Raw genomic sequence first — 25,346 nt, 5'->3', positions numbered from 1 at the left:
GTGGTGTTACCTCTCCTCTGCTATTAAAAGGTTTCTTTCTACACTAGACGCTGTGCGTGTGAGAGGGGCAGTATTGGGGCGTTCAGGGGACAGTGTGTGATTTCCCAGGTGACTGGGTGGGGGCTCGAGCCAGTTTGGTGTGTATCATTGACAGGGACCCCTAGACATAGAACCTGGCCCTGGCTGCTGCCAGCTCGGCCTGGCAGACGGGTTACAAGGGGTTTCGGTCTGTCTGCGCTGCTTTTTCATTGCTTTTGGTTTTGTTCAAGCAGAGGCTGGGGGGGATTCAGGGGAGCCAGAGAGAGTCGGGGTTTGTGCCCTGGTTCCCCAGGAGCACAGAGCTGCCAGGTAACAGCACACGCTCCTGCACTCTGTGCCACGATCGTTAATAAAACCACTGGCTAAGGCTGGCCCCAGGACAAGGCGTGAGAAACGCCTGCAGTAACCTCCCTCCACCCCGGGGACTCCCCGTCCAGCGCAGCCGCGGCCTCCTCCCCGAGCCGGTTACCCCCCCTTTACCAGGCTTGTGCCGATCCCCAGCGCCCCGAGTTTAGCAGCTAACACCCCCTGTGACTCCATGTCAGAGCCCATGGGACACCCCTCCGCCCCCGTTCCCAGCTGCGGGTGGTGCAGAGAACAGGCAGGAAATGCTGCAATTGGTTCGGCAATAACCAGGGGAGGGGGGGCCTGACGGTGCCCAGCAGCGATGGGAGGGGTGGAGGTGGGGGCTGGGCAGGAGTGTGAACCCCGGCGGCCTGACACCCCCCAGGACGTGGCAGAGTCACACACACAGACCCACAGGATGCGCACACGGGCACACACACACCCCGTTCCCTAGCAGACGAAGGGGAAGTGGGCAGGTGCAGTGGGGGGGGGGGGGGATGGTCTCTGACAGGAGGGGCCCTGTGGGGCTGCCCTGCCCGTGGGTCCAGGCTCACGGCACACACTCCAGGCCCCCCGGATGGAGACGGGTCCTGCTGCAGCCACAAGACAGGGATGCGAGTCAGGCTGGGCCCAGCTGGGCCATCCCTCAGCTCACCAGGAGGGGGCGGCAGCGAGTGCCCAGCCTGGCCAGGCCCCAGGACAGACACTCGCACCCGGGTCCCATGGGCCCTGCTGGCCCCGGCATCGTGCTGGGGCCTCCCATGTTCCGGCTGCTTCGCGCCGCCCCCTAGGAAACCCCGGGAGCCCCTGCTGTGCAGCCACGGCCCAGCCTGCAGGGCAGCCTGACCCCTGGGGTGGGGGTGACCCTGCCCGGGCTGGGTTCAAACTCACCTGGGATGAGGGGGCGCAGACCAGCTGCCCCGGCGTTAGGGAGCCTTGTCTGCCCCTGCCTGGGGTCAGCACCCGGCTTCCCCCCACGGGCAGCACAACCTGCCCCTCAGCCCTGGGCAGGGCAGCGCTAGGGGCCCCCAGCCTCCCAGCATCCTCCGGGGTGCCCAGCCCCTGCCGTGGGATACTGGCCGAATCCCCAGCTCCGCTACCCCACAAGGTCCGGGACCCCCAGCTTAGCAGTGCCCCCCCGACCAGCGCTGCTCACCCTCCCCCCCCCCGGCCATTCGATCAGAGCAAACAGGCTGCGTTCATTGCGCAGAGACCAGCGCGTGGAGAAGGAGCCGCTGCAGTTCATGGGACGATGGGTTACATGGAGAATAAAACGGGCACGCGCCTCCCAGAGCCCGGCCGCCCCGAACACGGCCCTGGCAGCTCCTGCGGGCTCAGCGCCCCACAGCCTGTCTGCCCGACCCACGGCCGGCCTGGCTCTGACGCTCCCTTCAGCAGACAAACGCGCTGGCAGCTGCTCTCCTCGGTGAGGGATCCCGGGTGCCCCGAGATATATCCCCCTCCTGTGCCCACACTCACAAACACGACACCCCACACTGGGGCTTTGCCCCCTCGGCTTCTGCCCCGGCGCCTGTGCAGACGTTGCTGTGCCTGGCGAGCTCTGCCTCAGTCAGCCCCACGGAGCCGGGCGGGGAGAGACCAGCCCAGCACCTCCTGTCTGCCAGGACCGGGTCCGTGCCCCCCACTGCCTGGCTGGGACCCGGACCCTGATTTCCAGGCCAGATACACAGCCACGCACATGCCACCCGGGCACATCTCACCACGGTCACCGCGCCCAGCACTGCCGGCTCTCGGCCAGACCTTACAAGTCTCTTTGGGGACTGCTCTGTAGGTGTCAGGCCAGGGGCCCCGTGAGCCCCTCAGTGCCCTGTGCCCCCCCCGTCACTGCTCACAGCTCTGCAGGGGAGAATTGCCCCAAAGAGGGGCCGAGGCAAGGCCAGGCGCTGGGGGCAGCGAGGTGTGACAGCTCCCGCAGGACAGTGTCTGGACCCACTCGGGATGCAGCCAGGCAGGACTCAGGGCTCGGAGTCTGACCCCCCGGGTCTGCCCACAGCAGCGGAGCCGAATCCTGACTCTGCCCTTGGAGGGTCCAGCTCCCTGCTCTGCCTGAGCTCCCCCTGTGGGACCCCCTGGATGGGACCCTGGCGAACACTACACGCCCCCAAAGAGCCAGGCACCCACTTGTAGTCAGAGGCAGTTCCCAGCCCGCGGGGGAGTCGGGGGTTTATTAGGTCTCAGGATCCCAGCGCAGACACACTTTGTTAGCAGATACATTAGAAGTTACGGCAGCGACCAACTGGAGAGCGTCTGAGCCCTGCTCGGGCCCTGCTTCCCCCCCCACCCCAGGGGACAGCCCCTCCTCCCAGCCCCCAGACACACCTCCCTTGTCCCTCCCCTGGCCTCTGTCTCTTTCCCGGGCAGTCCCGTGTTTCAGCTGGTCTGACCCAGGGGGTCCTGGCTGGGGAAGACCCATCCTCCCTCTAGTGACCTCTGCAAGGATCACACACCCGGGTTACCGACACAGGAGTAACATGGGGGAAACTGAGGCGTGCAGAGCACTCAGAGGAAACACTGGGGCATCTCCACTTCAGCACATCTCTCCCCCTTTGAGACCAAACTGAGTGGGGTCATCTCAGCCGGTGACCTGGGGAAGTTCAGGGCCCTCTCCCCCGTGACAGAGCGTCAGCGCTAACATTGGCCCTCCCCGTAACGTGGCCACCCCCACAGCGGGATCCTGGCGGGTCAGACTCCATCTCATGAGCTCGGTGTTAGCCCCTTTCATCGGGTGTCGCCAGGGCAGAGGCGAGGGGTCGTGCACACAGTGACACGCCGACCGAGCAGGTACGGCTGCAGTTTCATGAGCCCCCCCATGGCCAGGCCTCCTTCTCTGTGACACCACAGCTCTGCGCCCGGGCAGCAGCGTCTGCTCAGTACACACTGGGGGCCTCGCCCCCTTGGCGTCCGTTTGCATCAGCCCCGCGCCCCGCCCTGTGTCTGAGGCTTCTGCGAACACTATAAAGGGCTTGTGGAAACCTGGCTTGGCCAGAACCGGGCCCTGGATCAGATCCTCTGTCAGCGCACACAGGCTTTCTGGCACTCTCGGTCCAGACCCCTTGTCTGGCTCCCCTCCCTACACAGCTCAGTGATGGGGGCTGTGGAGCTGCAGTGAGGCACAAACCTCCGGTAGCACCCCCCACCCGCTAAAGGCCTGGGCCTGGGTCTCAGTCTGGGAACAGGCCAGTCTCTGATCACCTCCACCGTAGCCAGCTCAGGCTATAGGCAGCCGCTCCCCACCTTGTGGCCCAGGTCTGTAACCTCGGCCATCCCCACCTTACCCGTCTCTGCCGTCACTGTCAGCCCTGCCTCCATCCGGACACCCAGCCCCGCCTCACCCGGGACACAGGGTCTGCCCAGCTCTGGCTGAAGACGCAGGTATCGTCGCTGTGCGCCAGGGCAAAGCTCTCCATCCCCCTCGGGAACTGGGCCGTCAGGCGCTGGGAGGTGGCAGGTGCCCCCGTGAGGCCGAATGGCAGGACCAGGCACAAGGGATCTTTTCCAGGGAACAAGGCCATAGGGCAATATGCCAGTTTATTGTGAGAAAACACAACTGTATTAATAGCTAATAACTGATACTTAACACACACACACACACACACACACACACACACACACACCCCAAATGTTCCGCAGCGGATCAGGTGTATTTACTAGTCCTGATCCTAGCTGGAGCTCATAGCTTGAGTTTGTAGCTGGTGACAATGTTATGGAACAAGCAATTTAAAGGCGTTACTTTCGTTGCAGTGGTAAAGAAGGAATACTTTGAAGCAGCGTTTCTCAACCTTTTTGATACCAGGGACCCTCTTGTTTTTTCTGCTGTCTTCCTAAATCAGGCCAGGGGGATCTCAGGGACCGGGGCTGGTTCAGGAACCAGTTGTTGAGAAACACGGCTGTAAAGGAGTGGTATTTCCATTGGTGGCGATGAGGAAACAAGTGACATAAAAGACAATTGTTATCACAATTTCTGTCAGTGACAGTAAGAGAAGTGACCTAAACAAGAAAAGGACGAGCGGCAAGTGGCTGGAAGACAGTTTTAGCGGCTTTCTCAGTGAGTGACCAACAGCGGCTCTGTCAAGCAGCTTTCTTCCGGAGCGCCCTGCGGCGGGTTACGAAGGGGGCGGGTTAGGAATGAACGCAGTTTCATTCTATGAGTGTCTGTTCTTAATTTAATTAAAAAAATTATTTTAAAAACAATTCATGAATTCCTTTGATTTTTGCCTGTGCCCCTGCCCAGGAATCACAGGGGATCTTCCCCCTTCTCCTCCCACGGGCCACCTTCCCGGCACACTCCGGACGGCACCGGCCCCTTCCCGGCACACTCCGGCTCCCTGGTTTGCTGTGATACCCCGGTGCCCGTGCGCCCGGTTACACAGCTCCACCGCAGCGCTCACCGCACTCAGCTGTTCAACGACCTTAAAGGGCCCGTCCCAGGCGGCCTGGAGCATCTTCCTCCACAGCGGGATGTGACCCATCCCCGGTCCCGGTGCCGTAGGAGGGGCACGCGCGGTGCGGTCGTACCAGACTCTGCTTCCCCGGCCCTGGCTACGTTCTCCCTGGCCAGGCCATGAGCTCAGTGAGCTTCTCCCGGAAGCTAGCACGTGCTGCACCCCCGATTCCCCCTCGGGAGAGGCCTTCGCCGCCCATCGCCCCTCACCCAGCGCAGGGTCCCCTCCCCCTCCTCCCGCACAGCGAGTGGAAGGGGCAGAGCCCCGTGCATTCCTGGGGCACCTCCCGGTATGTGACCAGCAGGGGGGCAGGTACTTGTCCCAGTCCTGGGGCGCTGGCCCTAAAAGTCCTTCAGCATCAACTGCAGGGTCCGTTAAACTCCCCACCCGCCAGTTCGATTCCGTCCTCCCCGCGAACAGCCCGGCTCCAGTGCCCCATTGGCGGCTGGGATCTCCTAGCAGGGGCGGGGCCCAGGCAGGTCACCCCCGGGGGCTTTCGCCCAGCCCGGAATCTCTCCCGGGAGGCCTCGGGGGTCAGCTCAGACCGGAGCAGCAGAGCCTCCTCGACCCGCTCCTCGCCCCGCCCACCCGTCAGTCCATCCGTCCATCCGTCTGTCTGAACAGCCCGATGGCTCTTGGCCCAGGAGGGGGGTCAGGTGCTGCAGCCGATCTGCAGGGCCCCCGGGGCAGGTTACAACCTTCTGGCAGGCCGTGAGGTAGCACCTGTGTCCCTCCCCCTCCAACGGGGCAGCAAGTTAGCGTCTCTGTGCCCTGCGGAGCTGCCCCCCGGGGTCTCTCCCGCTGCCCACGGCCCCGCCTCTGCTCTCAGCCAGCTCCAGGTCCTGCCGCCTCTGCCTCTCCTTCTCCTTCCTCCCACGCTGCCTTTGCGTCTCTGCGGCTCTCGCTCTGTCATTGCTGGGTCCATCTGCAGCCCTCGCACACCCGGGACAGCTTGGCTGAGCTCCCCTCCTGGCTGGGGACCTGCGTCCTGAGGACCCTGCCGGCCGCTCGCTGCTCCCAGCCCCTGGAAGCCCCGGCTGGGTGGGGTCCGGCTCGAGCCCGGTCGCTCTCCTCCAGCTGGGCAATCAGCTGCGCCCCGGTGAGCTCCCCGTGCGCAAACCTCTGCTCAGCTGCACAATGTGCTTCCTACGGAGACGCTGGCACCGCATCTCCCGCCGTTCCCGCTAACGCCCCCACTGCTCCCGCAGCACTGCCTGCCCGACGCGCTGCCCACGGGTGCCTCCAGCCCCCTCTGCTGCCACGTGTGATGGGCCCCGGGCACAGGGTCTGGAGCCACTCGGGGCGCAGCCGCCAGGACTCTAGTGCATCAGTCTGCCGCCTCGGGGGGCTGCTCTGCCTGAACCCTCCTGTGGGTCCTGCTGCATGGGACCCTGAGGAGCTCGTCCATGCCCCCAGTGGAGCCAGGCACCCGCCTTGCAGGCAGAGGCGATTCCCAGCCCGCGGGGGGGTCAGAGGGTTTATTAGTTCTCAGGATCGCAGCGTGGAGAGACTTTGTGAGCAGCTAATTAGCAGTTACAGCAGCGAGCAACTGGGGTGTCTCGGAGCTGCGCTCCCAGCCCTCCTCCCCCACCCGCATGGGGGCAGCCCTTCCCCCAGCCACCACTGGCCAGGTCTGGGTACCTGTGGGTGGGGAAGGCCCATCTGCTGGCATCACTAGGCTTCAGGGTTAACGCTCCCAGGAGTGAGTGACAGCTGTTCCCCCCACCCCCGCGTGCTGTTGGGAGCAGGGGGAAAGGTTTGGGGCAGCCCTCGGAGGGAGGCGTCAGCAGGCGGTTTTGCCCCTGTCAGTGGGTTCAGAGGTGGGAGTGAAGGAACCGCACACGGACACGAGACGGGAGCATCCCCTCGGCCGGGGTTTTATTGAGGGGGTGACGCCGAGACACCCCCGCTGGCTCCGCTCAGCGCCCCACGGGCCCGGGCAGGGCAGCTAGAGGGGCAGCAGCAGCCCCTTCGCCAGGCCCTGCTGCCGGCACCGGGTCGGGAACTCGCGGCACCGCTGCTGTCTGCGCCTGTGCTGCTGGTGACCTCGGCCCCTGCCCTGGGGTGACGCCCTGCGGGAGAGACGGGGGGTGTTAGCAGGAGTGTCTCGTACCCCCCGCTAGAGCCCAGACCCCCTCAGTGCCAGACCCCAATCCCTGCCCAGCCCCCGTCCTGACCCCCATCCTTGCACCCTGTGACCCAGACCCCAGCCCCTGGCCCCTCCTCCTGTTTCCCCCATTCCCTGAGGCCGGTTCTCTGTCTCTGTCGCCCCCAGCCCTGAATCTCTGCCCCGCCCCCAGCCCTGAATCTCTGCCCTGACTCTGGCCCTGCCCCCCGGACGCTGGGAGCTGCTCTCACCCCTGCCCTGCCTGTGGGGGGCGACGCCGTTGCAGGGACACAGCACATTGTGTCTGGCCCCGGCCCCGAGGTCTCCTCCGAGCTGGCGCCGTGACCCCGACCGGCCTGAAATGACAGGAGACGTCACCGGGTGCGGGGGGTGTACGGCACCTTCCCCCACTTCACCCTGGCTGGCGGGGACACTGACCTGGGCACTCGCAGACGCCTGCTCCGGTCCCCTGCCCGCGGGCTGGGCTCGGCTCCCCCTCCGCGCCGGGTCCCCCACCTGCACCCACAGGAGAAAGGAAGCTAAACGCTACCCGGCGCTGAGACGCGGCCCCTCTGGGCTGGGCACAGGAGCTGCTCACACAAGGATCCCTCGCTGGTGCTGAGATGCAGCTGGCTCTGGGGTGGGGCGCGGCCTGGGGGTTGGCTACACAGGGCCCCCCATCCCTTCTCACCTGGCACCTGGGGCCAGCCGGCGGCCATGCCTACAGACAGCAGCAGCAGGAAGAGACGCGGGAGTTGCTCCATTTGGGCAGCGCTGTCTGGGGGCTGCCGCAGCCTTTATACCCGGCGGCTGCCGTCCCGGTGCCAGCCCGGTGCCCATTGGCTGCGGTTGGGCCCAGTGTGGGGCACCCATCGTCCTGTCACCCTGACGGCTCTGCCGGGAACTGAGCAGGAAGGATTAGTGCAGAGCGGTTACTGCTGGGCCGACGCCCAGAGCCTGCAGTGCCCCAGGGCTTCCCCATTCCAGAGCCGTGCCCCCAGCCGGGCACCCCCAGCGAGGGGAACTGACACCGAGAGCCGGGATAGAACCCAGGAGTCCTGGCCCCAGACCTGCCACTGCTCTAACCGCTAGACCCCTCTCCCCTCCCAGGGCCAGGAGAGATACAGGAGTCCCAGGAGACCCAGTTCCCCAGGAGCTGCGCTGGGGGACACAGGGCCAGCTGGGGGGTGAGGTGGGACCTTGACCCCAGGAGTCGGGGTCCCCCCCTCCAGATGAGGCAGTTGGGGCACAGCAGGACTCCCACGCCCTGGATGCTGCCACCCCCCCTCGTCCCCATCCCCCGCTGGCCCCTGGGTGGCGCTGTGGGGCTGTGAGCTCTGGGTGCCCCATAGCAGCAGCAGGTTCGGGGGTTCCCAGGCCAGGGCTCAGCTGTGCTCTCTGGGGGGTGGATCTGAGCCACTCACCCCGCCCGGGTCCTTCATTGTCCCCCCTCCCCGGGGCAGGAAAGCAGCCAGAATAACCTCCCGAGGGATCCCAGGCTGGGACCTGCCCTTGATGGCGCCGGCTGTGCGGCTTGAGGGGACAGAGGGCAAGGGGCGCGGGAGCGGGCAGGGGGCACCGAGGGGTTGGGGGTGGAGAGAACTGGGGGCACCCGGGGTTGGGCTGGATCCTGTTCGGAGAGGTGAGATCTGAGCAGCGATGACACACGCGGGGGTGGGGGAGCAGCGCAGGGAATCATAATGGGAGGAAACCCCCCCTGTTTCCCTGGAAACAAACCCCAGGGCCCGCAGCTGGTGGGGGAGGGGAGATAATGACCCCCCTCCCCCCCGCACAGGGCCTCTCCCCCCTGACATCTCTGTGCCCGCCTGTGAACCAGCCCAGCCAGTCTGGGCCGGGGCAGCCTCTGGCGTCGCCTGGGCCCGGGAGTGCCAGTTCCCAGCCCGGACAGGCGTGTCACAGAGACCGAGAGACCCCAGCCCGGATCGGGGCCGCTGTGCCCGGCGCTGCACAGACCCGGCCGGGCGAGTGTGTCCCTGCGAGCTGCCTCCGGTGCCGACACAGCCGGGCTGAGTGTGCCGAGCTGCCGGTGTTGCACCACAAAGTGTGGGCAGACAGAGGTGGTGATTCGGGCTGTGCTGAGCGTGCGCACAGGGATCAGACTCCGTTTCCCGCTGTTTAGAGGGGCTCAAAGGGGCAAAGGGCGCACACTGGAGGCGGGGACGGGCAGGATCTAATCCGGGGACAGAATTTTACTGGCCTGGGGGTGAAGCCGATGGAGGCGGGAGTAGGGGAGGGGCTGAGGACCAAAATCAGGGAGGCGGGGTAATGAGCTGGGGTTAGTGCAGGGCGAGGCGCTGCCAGCCCATGGCAGAGGCAAAACCCCAGCCCAGGGAGGGACAGAGGGGGTCACAGTGACCCGCTGGGATGGGCCTCCTGTGACCTGCCCCCTTTGCAAACATGGTGTGGGGTGGGGGGCTGAGGGGCTGTTTTGTTTCTGCTCTCATGTGTCTGTGTCTCAGGGAGACTCAGCACCCGCTTGCCAGGGCTGGGTTCTTAAAGGCAGCGGCATCCCAACGGCTAAACCAGCAGCTCCTGCTCCAACGTTCTGGGTGCTCCAGGGGAGCTGAGTCCATGGACCACGGTCACACCTTTGAAGTTTGCTCCGTTTAGGATGTCGTTCTGATTAGTCTCAGCACGTCCTCCTTTCCCTGTCTGCTCACTGTGCGCTGCATGTCACTGCGCCGTAGGTTAGTTATTTACACTGCAAACACTCACCCTAGGTGTGTGTCAGGCAAGAAGTGGAGTTACTGCTGGGACGGAGATCTGTCTGCTTCAGAGTGTACTTGCTGTGGTTCTTGAGAAGTTCTAGTTGTGTCATTGTTGTATTTAGATAATGTCTGGGTGTTCTTGGCGTAACGTATCTGGCATATCAGTGGAAACAGGGAAGTTTGCTATCACTGTACAGGTCATTAGAGGAAAGAAGATGTTGATAACGCTGGATCATAGCTTTACACAGCTGGTTTTGAAGACACGTCTGATCGATCTTGGTTCTCGGTTGTGTATTTGGATACAATTATAAAGGTTTGAAAATTCGAAGAAAACCTCGTTCTTGCTATAGCAGCAAAACTGAAGCTTGGACGAAGGAGGCTAAGGAATGGGATAAAGTAATACCAGGGAACACACTCATGGTAAGAACAGACTAGGTCGGCCTGCTGGGGACTGGTGCGATGCATGAACGGGAGCATATCACCCAGTGACGGAAAACTTGCAAACGAAGGAAATATAAAATGGCCTGTCTGGGGCTCGTACTCCACGCTTCATGAACAGCAATACAGCAGCAGGGCAGTACTCCCCCCGCCTGGCCAGGAGGGTGATTGGACAGTGAAATGGTGTGGGAGATTACAGAGACTGTCAAAATAGAGAACTGAATCGAAATGGTGGATTTCTGAGATTGAGTCAGTCGTGTGTGTGTGTGTGTGTCAATGTGTGGTGTGTTTCAGTTTCAGTGTGTGTCTGTGTGTATGTGTGTGTGAGTGTGTGTGTGTAAGTATGTGTGTGTGTGAGTGTGTGTGTGTATGTCAGTGTGTGTCAGTGTGTGTGTGTGTGAGTGTGTGTGAGTGTGTGTGTGTGAGTGTGTGTGTGTGAGTATGTGTCAGTGTGTGTGAGTGTGTGTCAGTGTGTGTCACTGTGTGTCAGTATGTGTCAGTGTGTGTGAGTGTGTGTGAGTATGTGTCAGTGTGTGTCACTGTGTGTCAGTGTGTCATCTCAGGGCGGGAGGCAGAGAGAACATTTCCAGGAACTGAACTGTGAGCGTCTTGGGGCAGCTAGTCCTGGGGCAGAGAAGAGCAGCGGAAATCTTTGCTGTAGCGGTAAGTGGAGCAGGGATGTGGTGCAGGAGGTGAATACAGACGGAGGACTTGGTACCAGTGTAAAATGAAACTCCCATGTGGGAATGAAAACAGCAGCTTGGACCCCGAGTTAAAGGCAGATTACTGCAAGTGACGTGTGTGAACGGTGCATGAACTGAAATCCTGCTGAGGAAAATCGAAAGGAGTTGAAATGGTGGCAAGTGGCTGTAAAAACAGAATTGGGAAAGAGAAGCAGGAGTGTGAAGAACAGGTCACCTAACTAAACACAGAACAAAGGACAAATGACAAAGTCATTCAGAAGCAGGGAGAGTTTTGCGGCGGTGCTGCGGGGTCGCAGGTTTCCTCATCTGCCATCGGAAGTGCCAGAAACAGAGACGGGCACCAAATCTGTCCGCCCCCAGTCCGCCAGTGTGTCCCTGCGAGCTGCCCCGGTGCCGGCACGGCCGGGCTGAGTGTGCCGAGCTGCCGGCCGGACCGGCGTGTTGGCGCTGCTGCCGGTGCCCGGCCCAGCCACAGCCCAGGGGCCCCCGAGACCTCCACGTACCCCGGGCCCGGCCCCCGGCTTCCAGCTCCCCTGCTCGAACGCCCCCACCCCTTCGGTGCCAGGTCGCTCCCAGGGGGCGGGGGAGGGATCCCCGCCCGAGGGCGGCCGGCTCGGAGTTAGCCCGGCCCCGGGGGGCGGGGACCGGAGCTGTCTAGTCCCCGCCCCACCCGCCGAGTCTGGCACAGCCGCTCCCGAGAGAACCCAGGCGTCCGGCCGGCCCCGCGCCGGGCTCTGTGCAAGGCACCGCAGCAGCGACCCCCGGGCGGGGAAGGGCCATGGGGCGCCTGCCCGGGAGCTGGGACCCCCCGCGTGGGGCGGCCCCTGGGTGGGGCTGCTGCTGGCAGGTGAGAGCCGGGCGGGGCGGGGGGCCCGGCAGCTGTGGGACAGAGGGCGGGGGTCACCCCCCGGGGGTGTTAGCCCCAGGGTGGGTCCCCTGCGCCCCTCAATGAGCCTGCCCCGCCCCCAGGGGTGCCCCGTCTGCCTGGCAGCTGGTGCCCGGGTGCCCTGAGTTTGCTGCCTGGTGGGATCCCGGCCCCGCAACACGGGACACGCACAGAGTGATTCTCGCGCACACACACTCACACCCTCTCTCCTGGGCCGGTGTCCCGTGGGGAAGGCGTTTCGGACGATGCTGTCGCCATTGCGATGTCGCTGTCTCCGTGTCCCTGGCGCAGACCCAGCCTGGGGGTCCCGTTCCCAGGGGCCGGGCAGGTCCCCCCAGTCGGTGCCGAGCTCTGGAAGGCCAGGACTGGACCAGCCCAGATCTGCCCCGTGCCCCACGGCTGGTGGGTCTCCCCTGGCAGGGCGGTCGCTGGTCGTGTCCCCCCAGACCCCACTGACCCGCCACGCTCCGGCCTCTGCTTCCCCCGCAGCCTCCGTCCTGAGCTCCTGCCTCCAGCCGGCGCCGGCCCAGCCCATCCTCATCACCCCGCAGAGCCCCGCGGTGGGGGGGGACGTCAGCCTGGCCCCGCAGCCGCCTGCACAGAACTATGTGCTCTGCAAGTGGTTCCGATCCGCGAGCACTGATGACAACAGACGGATTTTCACTTACATCCCAAACACCCCCGCACAGAGCAACGGCCCGGCCCACACGGGGCGGGAGACAGCGGGGCCCGGCTGCGCCCTGAACATCGCGGGGTTAACGCTCAGCGACACCGGGAACTACACGGTGCAGGTGGATCTGAACGATGGTTCTTCCCCCCATCACAGTGGGTCTGCGCGTCTACGGTAAGTGTCACCGCCGGGAGCTGCGCTGACCCTGGGCCAGGCCCCCCCCCCCCACACCCTATCTCTGCCTCAGCGATGGGGCTCTGGGCGTCTCCCCTGGGGGATGAGCCCACCTAGGACATGGGGGGAACCTGCCCCCAAACACAGACACTGCCCAGTACAGGGTGTCCTGGGACCCCTGGATCCCTGGGAGATGGTGCCCCCAGAGATGTGGGGCTCTGCCCCCCCATCCTGCCACTGCCCCTCCTGGCCCCGGCTCTCCCTGGCAGTGCCAGCTGTGCCAGCGGGTTGGGTTGAGCCGCTCTGGACGGGGGGGGAGGGATCCCTGGACTTCCCAGCACCCACTAGAACCTGCCATTCCCACCGATGCCCATTCAGGGGCCCCGGGGGAACTGAATTTGCTGGGTCTCAGCTCAGTTCCTGGCCCCTGAGTGCGACCCGGCCCCTCACTAGCAGCCGCAGCAAAGCGCCCAGGGCTGGGCCGGAGACCCTGAGATTCCCTGGGGCTGGGGGCACACGCTGGGGAGGGGCTGAGTGTGATGTGGGGGGAGCTCCCCCTCCTGCTCCCTGCATCGACCCCACTCTGGGCTCACAGGAGTCAGGCTGTGGGGCCCAGTTACCCCAGTGTCCCTGTCCTGGTGTCTGTGACACCCCCTGCCTGTCCCAGCCTCTCCAGCTCCACCAGTGTCCCTGGGGCTCCCCACCCCATCCTGGTGTCTCAGTGACCCCCACCCCAGCGCTCCCTTCACCCCCAGCCTCACCAGGCCCCCTTGGTGCCTCCCCCTGTCCCTGCCCTGCCATCCCCAGTGAGATTCACCTGCTTGGGGAGGCGTCTCCATGGCAGGGCTGGGTCGTGCTGCCCCTTGGGAGCTGGCACTGGCGGCCCTGCATGGGGAGGGATGGGCTGCGGGGCGGGGGAAAGCCAGGAGGGGGAGGGTGTCACGGTCTCCGCATCCTGTTCCTGGAGCTCTTGACTGCCCCCTTCTTATCTCTGCCCATCCATCACCCCTGGGCCCTGCCTGGCTGGGAACCTGCTGAGAATCTGGGGCTTCATCTTCTTGTGCTGTGGGAGCCCGGACTCCTGGGTTCAATTCCCAGCTCTGCTGCTGGCTCCCTGGGTGCCCTGGGCCAGTCCCTGCCCCTCTCCTAGCCTGGTTCCCAGGTAACGTGGAGACTGATCCTGCCTTCGGCTGTTTGGAGTGGGAGCTCTTCAGGGCAGGGACCATCTCAGTGTCTCTGTACAGCACCTGGCGCGACGGGCCCGGCTCTGGTCAGGGTCTGTGCCGTGCCATGGGCCAAATCCACCCTGGTGTAGGGCAACTCGACCCCTGGTTCTAGTGTCTGCCCCAGGGTGGTTCCCAGGCCCAGCCCATGCAGCCCAGCCAGGCACCCAACCCACGGGCATCTGGCTGGAGCTGACAGCCCCTCCCTGCCCCCAGAGCCCCCAGCCCAACCCCTGGCCCCATAGCACGGAGCCCTGCAGCTGGGCCAGGGCTGGGACCCTGCGAACGACTGTTTTCCTTGGAGCGGCTGGTCCAATGTGGCGGGGGGCCCTGACGGGCAGAGTCTGGGCTGGGATCCTGGGGGGGGGGGAGGGGGAGTGATGGGAAGAGCTGGGGGAGCTTCCTGCAGAGGGGGGAGGGGGGGTTCTTGCACAGCACCAGAGACATGCCAGCTGCACAGGGTGTTTGCCCCCCTCCCCCTTCCTCTCCCATTGACCTGGCGGGGGTCGGGGGGTTCCTGGTGGCACCGGGGGAAGGGCGGCTGGCGAGTTCCCCTGCTCCCAGCTGGCATTTCCTGCCATAGCGTCACCCTGGGGTGGGGGTGGGGGCAGCTGGGTCCTCGGTGCCTGGCTAGACCCACCCTGGGGCCAGGCTGCGACAGGGAGAGGCCCCCAGTGAGACACCCTATGGGGGGTGGCACTGCCAGCCCACAGCATCTCTAAGCCCCCTCAGATCACCCCAGGAACCGTCTCCTCCATGTCCCGTGCCCCCCACCCTGGTACCCGGGAGCTGTGAGCCCCTCCCTCTGTGAGCCCCGGTATCGCCTCCCCAGCGGGCCCAGGCCCGGGAAACTCTGGAGATTTGGTCTCCCCGTTGATAGGAAAGTCCCTGGAGAAGTAGGCGAGGGGTTAATGGGTAACTGCCTGGGGGAAGCAGGAGCTCAGGGCAGCTGCTGCCTCCTGGGCGGAGAATCTCTGCCCCTGGCAGTGCCCCTGGTGGGTCGAGGGCCTGGAGAGCCGGGCAGGGCAGCGGGTGGCTTATAACCCCTAGAACAGCTCCTACGGCCGCTCTTTGCACTCTGCGTGTGCCTGTTCCCCTGAGCCCGTCTGCTAATCACCCCTCCCCGCACACGCCATTTGCCAGGAACCTGCAGGCAAAGCGGATCTGGTTTGGCGGTAACAGGCAGGCTGTGACCGGTCAGTAAATCATTAACAGACTCTGCCTTTGAGCCGGCAGTGGCCATTCCACCGGCTAGTCTGTCTTCCTGCACAGGCCAGGCCAGAGACTCCCCAGTTACCCCGGGGCCGACCGCACAACTTGCACTGGGGGAAGCATCTTCCAGAGAGGCCCCAGCCTGGATCCGCGCTGGAGAGTCCAGCCCAGCCCTCGGGAGCTCAGCCCAGTGGCCCTCGCTGGGCCCAGTCTGGGCTTTCCCAGCTGGGCCATGTCTGCCTTCGACGTCCAGCCGTCCTGTGTCCGGCCTTTGTGCGCTAGACGGGAGCTCTCCTGCGCCTGGTGCGTTCTCCGCATGCAGGCGCTGCTGCGCTGTTCTCAGCCACCCCCGGCTCTGACACGCCACACATGTCCAGCTCTGCCAGTCGCTCCTGCAAGGCATTTCCTGCAGCCCTTCTGTGGCCCTTCTCTGCCCCCGGATTTAATACCCAGGAATCAGTCGTCACAGAGAGTCCCACAGCTCAGCCGGGGGCTTCTCAGCACCTGCCCCAGCTTCTAGCGACGGGCCTGGAACATCCTCACACCCGCTCCTGTGTCTGATCCGCCCTTGAGCAGCTCCCGGCTCAGCCTGGCTCAGCCATTGACCCCGGATCTCCCTGCAGAGCGGAGCTGGGCTGTGCACACCGGTCCCTTTGCGGCTGGGTCCTGCAGGAGGCCGGGTCCCCGCACCCCAGGGCGGCCCTGTCCTCTGACGCCAGCTCTGGCTATTTGGTGCCGGGTGCGTGGGGCTCTCCCTGCCCTGTCGAGGTGCGTGACCGGCTCGTGTTTGCTCCACACGGGCCTGACCCCCGTGATCAGCCTGGACCAGCAGCTCTACACTGAGCCTGTCCTGTGTCGTGGACGCTGACCGGGCCGCGCGGGGCACGTGGTGTCACGGTGGGATGCAGACCCAGGCAGAGGGGTCGTCGTCCGCGCTCCTGCTCCTCCGTCCCTGTGACCCACTCGGGTGCGTAGACCTGCAGAGCCCACAACGGCTCACGCACGGCTACCGCGGCGCCAGCCTGGAGAGCCTGCCTCTGTCTTGGCACGTGCAGCACCGTGGCTCCGTCAGTCTGTCCAGCTGGTGCCCCAGCTGCCCCGCGTCTGTCCTGTCTCCAGCCGGGCTCCTGCCTGCCTGGGACGTCCCCTGTCACCCCTGCCCCGACCCAAGGCTCAGCGTCATTGCTGCCCCCTGGGTGCCCCTGTCCATGCAGCTGGGGCTCTGGGGCTGGGCTGGATCCTCCGCTCAGGCTCTGTTCTCCGCGGGACGCTCCCGTCTGTCTCCAGTCTGGACCCAGCGCTGCTCTGCCGCCTGCCACTCCGGTACCTGCCCCCCAGTCCTTGCTGCCCACCTCTCACCTACCCTTACCCTGTCCCCTAGGCACAGCCCGTGTTCCCTGCTCTCTTCCTGGCTATGCCCCACGGCCTGTCAGTTGGGCTGTGGGTCCATCCCGACTTCACCCCGCGGCCCCTGTGTCCATGGGGCGCTCCCCCTGCCCGCAGCAGGATGGGGTCAGCCTGGCACTCACTGCCCACTGGGGACCAGGCTGGCACTCCTGGGGCAGGACCGAGTTACCCCATCCCGGGACATGCACCCCTTGGCTGCCCGCCGCCCCTCGGATAGCTGCCCCCCTTTCTGTCCCGCAGGGAGAGTGTCTGGGGTCACCATCACCCCCCACCTCGATCCCCATCGAGCCCCAAGCCGTGACCCTGAGCTGTGAGGCCGGGGGCAGCCCAGTTCCCTACAGCTGGCTGCAGGGCAGTGAGAGGCCGGAGGCCGCGTCTCTCTGAGCCGTGACAGCCAGACCCTGACGCTGGGTCCTGGCAGCAGGAACCACACGTCTCCAAACCACCCTCCCCACCCCAATCCCCCCGTCTCTGGGCTGGATGAAGTGGGGGATGAATTCTGGATCAGACGCTGCATCGCCTGTCACTGCCTCTGCTGATCCCTCCCTGCCCGGGGCCGTCTGCCCTGCTACTTCACTGTCTGCAGCCACATCCCTTCGCGCTCGGGGCCTGTCCAGCTTCCTGATCATCTCCTGTCACTCACTGACTGACCCAGCGGCTCACAGACCTGGGAACCGGATCCAAACGAGCAGGAGATTGGCATTTAAATCAGCCTTTAAATCCAGCCCCTGGTCGGGGCCGTAGCTTCACTGTCTGGACCCAGGGTCTTGGGCTGCGATTTCCACCTTTTCATCCCAGTCACGTGGGCCAGAAACTTGCTCTTTATTCAATGCAAGTGAAGATTCTCCTGAAACTCACAGGACTCCAGGAGCAGATGATTTAAAAGAAGTCACCCAGCATGGCAGGAGTGAGCCGACGCCTCCCAGCTGCGACCCCTCAATCCTTGTCTGCAGTGATCTGTGGTGGCCCTGATCCCAGGCGGACGGAGCGGCAGGACACTCGGTAACGCTCTCTCTGTTCCCTGCACAGAAATACTGCCCAGCCCACGGTGACACCCCACCAAACACTGGTACCTGAGAACGGGACCTTCACCCTCACGTGTAGCAGCTTCCCCAGCGCCGACACCTGCTCTGGCTCCGGGATGGGTGAGAACTTGTGTCCAGTGACTGGAGCTGTCCCCCGGGAACCGGCCCTCACGGTGCTGGGTGTCAGCCGGGGTAATGCTGGCGCCTACCAGTGCGAGGTCAGGAACCTCGTCAGCACCGAGCGCAGTGAGCCCAGCACCGTGTGAGTCCCCCGGCCGTGCTTCCTGATCATCTCCTGTCACTCACTGACCCACCCAGGAGCAGCACAGCCCCTGACCTCGGAACTGGACCAACCCAGCATCAGATCTGCTGTAAATCACACGAGTCACACCGAGCTCCTGGCCGGGCCGTGTCTTCGCTGTCTGGACCCAGTGTCTTGGCTGGATGCAATTTCCCCCGTTTCCCCCATGTCAGCGTCCTCCATTCCCCGGCCAGGTGCTCTGTGCTCCCCTGTGCCCCCGGCCAGGTGCTCTGTGCTCCCCTGTTCCCCAGCAAGGGTCCCACACTGCGTTGCTCATGTCAGCTGAGCGCTGGGGGTTCCCAGTGTTTGTATCCACAATCCCCCCCCGTGCAGTGGGATCCTGGCCCCTGCGGCTGTTGGCAGGGATGGGTCGGGGTCAGGGCGATCCCCGGGCGAGAGCTGCATGGGCAGGCGTAGCCCACGTCAGCGCTGCAGGACTCGTGCTTCAAATGGGCGCCTGCCGCGTGCCCAGGCAGCCGGAGGTGCCGTGTCTCTGCCGGGTACCAGGGACTTTGTCCTGTTGCTGCACCCGCGGCCGGGCAGCCCTGCGGGGGAGGGGAGCTGTGTCTGCCCAGCTGCTTCCTCCTTCGCTCTCTTCCTCGTGCTGATATTTGCCGTTTCATTCATTGGGCGAGTATCTGCAGCTCAGCTCTGCCCTGGCATCGCAGCCGCCCCACCCCCGGCACCGCCAGCTCCCAACTGGGGAGGGTGTCACGGAGCCACCGGCTCTGTTCTGCGCCCCAGCTCCAGGACAGCCCCTCAGGGACCCTTCGAGGTGCCAGACCCCAGGGGTCCCCTTGTCCCACTGTCTGGCCTGGCTCACAGCTGTGAGTGCCAGTCTCAGGTCAGACTGTCAGAAAACAGGGCACAGGACGCGCTGCTGGTTTGGTCTGTCACTAGATTTCACTCAGCCAGGAACTGATGCGACGCCTGGATCACTGCGCCCGGCTTACGGAGGAGCCGCAGACACGCCCCTCCGCTCTGCAGCCAGTCTCAGTAACACACGGTACAGGGCAGCCAGCGTTTGTCAGTCCAAACGGCAGCAGCGATGGCCCAGCTGCTAGTTTCCCATCAGTCTCCCAGGGTTGCCCAAAATGGTTGTGGGGCCTCTGTCCTTTCGCTCAGAATCCCCCGGTCAGAATCCATCTGTGCAGAGACGCAGGGTCATTCCCTCAAACCAGGTATGTAGATCTGTTCCCAGCAGAGGAGCTGACAGGCAGCGTCACCCCTGGGCTGGGCTGAGTAGCCAACGCAGATGGGCTGGGAATTTCCTTTGTGGCTTCCCGGCCTTTGCTTTGAAGTTTCCCTGCTGCTCCCTCCACAGCTCTAAGGGCCAGTCCCATGTGATGGGCAAAGGTCCTGTACTGGTCTGTCGGGTTCCCAAAGGTTCCCTCTGACCCCAAGAGGTCAGCCACAGCACCAGAGCAATGTAAGTTTGGATCTTACCCAAAATCCCACGCTGCAGCCAATCCTTCAGTAACTAAACTAAAGGTTTATTGTAAAAAGAAAGAAATAAACCATGAGAGAAATGTTAACGGATTAGAGCAATCAGATACATACACATGATTGAAAGTCCATGTACATCAGGTTCTAGAAGAATTGTGGAGTTGCAGCTTGTACAGTCTCCTCTGGTGTGCACCCAACACCTGGCTGGTCTCAGTCCTTTGTTACACAGCTGCAGTTGCAGGTGACTTGATCCAGAGGTGGGTAGGTGACTGAAGCTCAGGATAGAAGGCAAAATAGTTTCTGTGGTTTGATGTTATAAACCCTCTGTGCCTGGCCATGCGGCTTGTGGGAAGTTACAAGAACTAAAATGGAGTCCAGAGTCACATGGGCCAATCCTGGGAACTCGTCAGGGACTTTTCATGTTCTGTATTTGAATTACCCGCTGGTGGAATTCTCGCCGCGTCGTAGTCTGCGCCGAGAAATATCCCAAGGAACGGTATTTCGGCGGCAGATCACGGCGTGTTCCCATCCCCCACAAAATCTAGAAGCTCCTTCTTTTTCGGTGGCAGATCGCTCTCTCTTCCGACCGCCGAAAAGTCACGCGCCCTCCAATCTCTTGGCAGCAGCTCTACCCTCCAGCGAGATGGCGCCGCGGGACACATCGGAAAGGTTCGCGAGTCGGATGTTTGATACCCCTACATTAGAGTGGATCTGGGAACAGTTCAGCACAGGGTGTACCTAACGCAGACCAGCGAGTTACAGACCCGGGGAGATAATCCACACCGAGGAGTGCACGGTGTGAACGCCCCATGAGCTGTGCCGCTCCTGCCACCCTCGCACCCACTGACCTGCCTGCGGCTCTAGCCCGAGCTGCTGCGTCTGCTTAGCCAGCGTCACACCCTCGTCCCGAGATGGAGCAGGGACGCCAGGCAGCGTTGGCACAGCAGTCGGGTGTGTCGGTCCCCGGCCGCGGCCTGGAGAGCCCAGCGCTCTGTGCGGAGATGGGGAGGTCAGCACCCACCGCCTCTCGGGGCAGGGATCCTCCGCTGGCAGGAGAAGCTCTCCCCTCGGACAGGAGGCGTCTGCATGGAGCCTGCAGCGGTTAGTGTAGACAAGCCCCAGCCAGCTCCCAGGCGAGTCGCCCCCACCTGTCTGCAGTGCGGGTCAGACCCCGGCTGTCCTGTCACTGCCCGCACCAATCCCCTCCCCGTGCGGGCTCTGCTACTTCACTGTCTGCAGCCACGTCCCTCTGCGCTCGGAGCTGTGCAGGGCCCAGCCCCACCCCATGGCCTCTGTCCTGCAGGGGCTGCTCCAGCCACGCCACAGCTGGGCCGGACGCTGCCTGTCGGCTTCCAAGCGACGCCCGACCCCTGCGATCAGCGTGTCCTGTGTCTGCTCTCTCCCCATCTCGCCCTCCCGGCTCCGTTCTGCCTCCGCTGTGCCCACCCCATGGCCTCCGTCCTCTGTGGGCCCCCATCGCGCCCCACTGCAGGTCCCACAGCGACTCCCTGCCCTGCTCGCCCAGCGCCTCGGGCTAGTTCCCTCCTGGCCGGGCTAGTGGCCATGGCACTGCTGGGGTGGGGGGGTCTGTGCCGGCGTTGGCCTTCGGGCTGGCTCCAGGCCCCAGCCCGACCCTGGGTCTGAGTCCCTGCCTGAGACCTGGGGCCCTGCTGGTCCGGGCAGGGTCTCCTGGGGGGTGAGGGGCAGACGGGGCGGGGGCGGGAGGCTCCGTCTGTCTGAGCCGCTGTTTCCTCCTTCGCTCTGTTGATTCTCTCCCGGGATTTACCGGTTCCCCCCCCCCGGTGCGTCCATCCCCCCCCCCCCCGCGTCCCTCTGACCCCCAGCAAGGGGCGCTGTCGAGCGCATCAGCCAGCAGGTGGGGGGAGCTCGGGGTGCACAGGGTGACGGGGGCCCTGAGGGAACAGACTGGGGGGACGATCCTGCCCCAGCGAGGGGGGTACAGACTGGCCGGGTGTCCTTGGACCTGCCTCTGGGCTCCGGACACCCCCTCCCCTGTCGGACTCTCATGGGACGTGGGCAGACCCAGGGTGTCTGGGGCTGTGGAGCCCTTGTTGAGCTCTGGGGCTGGGCAGGAATGGGGGATGGAGCTAGGCCAGCGTGTGAACCCCTCCCACTGGGTCACCCCGATCTCCCCGGGTCAGTGAGAGCGGCTCTGGCAGGCTGCCCATGGTGCCACCCCTGCCCCACGGCCCGGTTCTGGGATGGCAGCTCCATCAGGTCGGTGGGGGGGGGGGGGCAAAGACCCAGCACAGGGCCGTGCCCACGGGGCAATGCCGGCAGCACCAAGCGCCTTGTGGGGTCGTGACCCTCCTGTCAGGCCTGAACCATCATGGGCTCGGCTTGAGAATCCTGCTGTGGGTGCAGAGCCGGCACCTCGTCTCCCTTCGAACCACAGCTGAGAGTGTCCCGAACATCACGGGACTCCGGGAGCCAGAGTCTCAGGGAGTCGCCAATAATTGTGACTTGATGCTGCGGAGAGGGACCTTCTGCCGGAGCCTGGAAGGCGACACCCGTCTCGGCAGCTCTGAGGTGCAAAGGGCGAAGGAGCCTTCCCACAGCACCGCAGGAGACTGGGCTGGACCTACCCACAATGCCGTGGGATGGCGGCGCTGGGACCCTTCCCACAATCCCACACGGGGGGACACCAAGACCTTCCCCCAGCCTGGACGGACGGACGGAGGGGCAGGACACACGGTAACGCTGTCTCCGTTCCCTGCACAGAAATGCTGCCCCAGCCCACGGTGACGCCGAACCAAACCCAGGTGCTGGAGAACGGGACCTTCACCCTGACGTGTAACAGCTCCCCCGGCGCCGACACCCTGCTCTGGCTCCGGGACGGGTCGCACCTCACGACTGATCAGCGGCTGGAGCTGTTCCCCGACAACCGGACCCTCACGGTGCTGAACGTCAGCCGGGGCGACGCTGGCGCCTACCAGTGCGAGGTCAGGAACCCCGTCAGCACCAACCGCAGCGAGCCCAGCACCGTGACGGTGGCCTGTGAGTAACAGTAGCCCCATCCCCCGGCCATGCTGCCCCCGGCCCTGCCGGCATCACCCAGCCGCGGAGATGCAGCCACCTCTGGTGTGTTGCGCGGGGGCTATTTACATGGGGATCCCTCACTGGCATCCTCCCTCCCCTGATGCCCTCCTTCTCTGTAGATGGGCCGGGCTCTGCCAGGATAGAGCCGCCGGGACCCATCACCCACCCCCTGGGGTCCCCTCTGCCCCTGACGTGCGTCTCTGACTCTGTCCCGCCCTGGTTTCACAACGGCACCGACGCTAACGAGACCCGGAGCAGCTGGACCTTTAACCTCACGAGCTGGGCTCAGCAGGGCACGTTCGCGTGCCAGGCCCACAACCCCGACACCAACCTCACTGCGCGGGCGTCTGTTGCCGTGCGGGTCGTAGGTGAGTCCCTGGGGCTGAACCCAGCGCGGCCTCCCTGTCCAGCACCAGAAAACACCCTGCTGAGGGGCCGGGGCTGGGCCGGGTTGAGGAATGGGAGGGGGCTGAGCCGTGGGCTGCCAGGAACTCTTGGGTAATCCTTGGGCCATGGTGTCTCTCTGTACATGGTCCCTCCCTCTCCTGCTCAGCCCTGCTCCTCCCTAGGGCCAGGTGTGGGGAGGACGGACAGGGGCTCGGCTGGGATCCGTCTCCCCCAGGGCTGGGGGGCTCTGTTGTGGCTGTGCGGCAACGGATCCGTCAATGCACCGTCCAGCCCCATCGCCTCCCGAATCCCCCCGACACCAGCCAGCGAGAGCTGAGACCCCCCGCAACCAGCGCTGGGCCTTCAGACCCTCCTGCCACCGTATTCAGGGTCAGGTCTGGCGCCTAAACCCGTAGGGTTGGGGGTCCCTGGCTGAGCTGCCCCCAATGTCTCTGGGGGGAGGGGCAGCTGGGGGTCCCACCACATGGGCCCTCACCTTGGAGCTGAGAGGGAGCAGCATTGGGCAGTGGGGTCGGGGGAGGTCGTAGCTGGGCTCCCTGATACAACCCCCCTTCATCCCCTTCTCCTCCAGCATCTCCAACTGCAGCCCCGGGAACGTCTCTGTCAGCCGGGGTCATCGCCGGGATCGTCATTGGGTCGCTGGCCGGGGCGGGGCTGGTCGGGGGCCTGGTCTATTTCCTCTGTGAGTAACAGCCCCACCCGCGAGAGCCAGGACTCCTGGGTTCTCTGAGTGGGGGACGGGCTACTGAGTTAAAGTGGCGGGGCTGGGAGCCAGTCCCCCCAATTCCAGCATCTCTGATGATTTCACCCCCCCAGGTTCTGGCCGCCAGAGCAAGACCCCCCAGAGCAGTGACACGACCCCCCCAGTGTACGAGAACCTGCCCCCTGCAGCGCAGGCGGGGCCAGCGGTGAGTGACAGGCACTAAGCTCTGCCCCTGAGACCCCAGCCTGGCGCCCCCTTCCCAGAGCTGTGCCGGGGCCCCTCACTCCCGACCCGCAGCCCCCGGCTAGCCCAGTCCTGGGCTCCCCCTCCCCATCCCCCAGCTCCGCTGGGCCCCCTCACTCCCGACCCCAGCCCTCTCCTTTCCCACTCTCTGCTGGGGGCACCAACGTCCCAGTCTCCCAGGGCGCGTCAGCTCCCGGCCCCCGGGCTGTGCTGGGGGTCTCTCGGGCGCGTGTTAATGACCCACCTGCCTCATTCTCTGCCCCAGGCCCAGCCCGGGAGCTCCCCTGAAACCGGCCCCACGTACGAGGTAAGGGCTGATCTCGGGGGCTCCGAACTAGGGGTGGGGAGGGTGCCCCCAGTACAGGCCCCGTAGCTGAGAACGGGGCTGGTTATCACATCCACGCAGTGGGGGGCAGAATCCGGCGGGAGGGTCCCCCCCTCGTGAAAGGCTGGGAGCCCCGAGGCTGGTGAAAACTCTGGGGGTGCCCAGCTGCGGATGGGGCAGGGATGGGCCTGGGGGGGGGTTGTCAAGGCCGGGGGGGGGGGGCTGCCCGGGCCCGGGGGAGGGGTGGGTCCCGCAGGGCGGGGACGTCTCTGGCTCACACCTCCCCATTTCCCCCAGACGCTGCAGCCCGGACAGCAGGACGTGTACGACCAGCTGAGGAGATGATGCCCCCCAGTGCCCTGGTGCATGCTGGGACGACCTGTATCGGGGGGGGGGGGTCTCTGCTGGGGCGAAGGGTCAGACCCACCTGTCCCTTCACAGCTGCTTTGACAAGTTCACTAAAAGCCCCTCCCCCGCCCGATTGGCTCCGTGTTTCCGGGGTCTACGGGGGGAGGGGGGTCGTGGTGTCTATTTGGGGCCCTTTGAGCCAAGGCTCCCTAGATCCAGCCCCCAAATATCCAGCCCCCCTTGTGCTATTTGCTGTGGGGAGAGACACCGGGATCCCGCGGGGGGGGAGGGGCCGTGACCCCCCCGAGGTCTCTCCCCAGGTGGCTCCTGGCTGAACCCAGAGCGGCTGCAGCGTGCGCCCAGGAGGCAGCGCAGCCGGGCCGTGTGCCCGACCTGGGGGGCAGCGCAGCCGCGGGGCCTCGGGACGCAGGAGATGGGGCGAGCCGGGATCTCCTGCATTCAGAGCCAGCCGGGCTGGGCGGGAGCAGCTCGTTAGTGTGAGAACCGTGTCCCCCGGCCCAGCCAGCCCCGAACTCAGAGCAAAGCGCAGCGGCCCCAGGAGCCCAGCCTGCCCCGGGCAGAGAACGGAGGGACCCAGGGGCACCAGTGCCCAGGCCCTGCGATGGCCGGGGGATGCGTAAGTGAGAGACACCAGATAACCCTGCCCGTGTCCCGCGCCCCATGCAGGAGGGAGGGAAAATCCCCCACGGTCCCAGCCAGTCTTGGGGGGAAGGATTCCCCCCCATACGTGGCAACCAGCTAGACCCTGGGCATGTGAACAGGAACCAGCCAGCCCGGCGCTTGCGAGGAAGGAGACAAAAACACCTCCCAGAATACACTGCAGGGAAATTCTCATGTGTAGCCCCTCCGCGCACGGCCTCGTACCTGCACTATCGACTGCATCCTGGGTCCCTCCCTCCCGCCTGGCAGGGCAGCCAGACCCTCCTGGCGAATGGGCCCATCCCCCTCGGCACTTGTTACACGTGTAAAGGAAAAGCCCAGCCGGATCTTATTCAGGGGCCAAGGCAACACGCCGCCTTCATTGTAGTGTCAGCACAGCCCAGAGCCGCCACATTCCCACACACACAGA

The 25,346-nt window shown here is 64.7% G+C and overlaps 1 protein-coding gene across 1 annotated transcript; it reads left to right on the top strand.

Annotated features, from left to right (window-relative positions):
- The first annotated feature begins 10,848 nt into the window (after nucleotides 1-10,848).
- On the top strand, nucleotides 10,849-24,483 carry LOC137149856 (carcinoembryonic antigen-related cell adhesion molecule 6-like). The gene is given in 10 exon segments (XM_067543475.1): nucleotides 10,849-10,909; nucleotides 11,391-11,672; nucleotides 12,201-12,528; nucleotides 12,530-12,555; nucleotides 21,912-22,187; nucleotides 22,349-22,597; nucleotides 23,209-23,319; nucleotides 23,454-23,545; nucleotides 23,849-23,890; nucleotides 24,206-24,483. Coding segments are annotated over 10 exon segments (1,515 nt in total). The 3' UTR covers nucleotides 24,254-24,483.
- The last annotated feature ends 863 nt before the right edge of the window (nucleotides 24,484-25,346 follow it).

This window comes from Emydura macquarii, unplaced genomic scaffold, assembly GCF_026122565.2.
Source record: "Emydura macquarii macquarii isolate MOO-44397 ecotype Brisbane River unplaced genomic scaffold, CSIRO-AGI_Emac_v2 contig_864, whole genome shotgun sequence".
Classification (NCBI taxonomy): Eukaryota; Metazoa; Chordata; order Testudines; family Chelidae; genus Emydura; species Emydura macquarii.
Note: the sequence above shows the minus strand (reverse complement) of the source record. Positions and strands in the feature narration are given on the sequence as shown.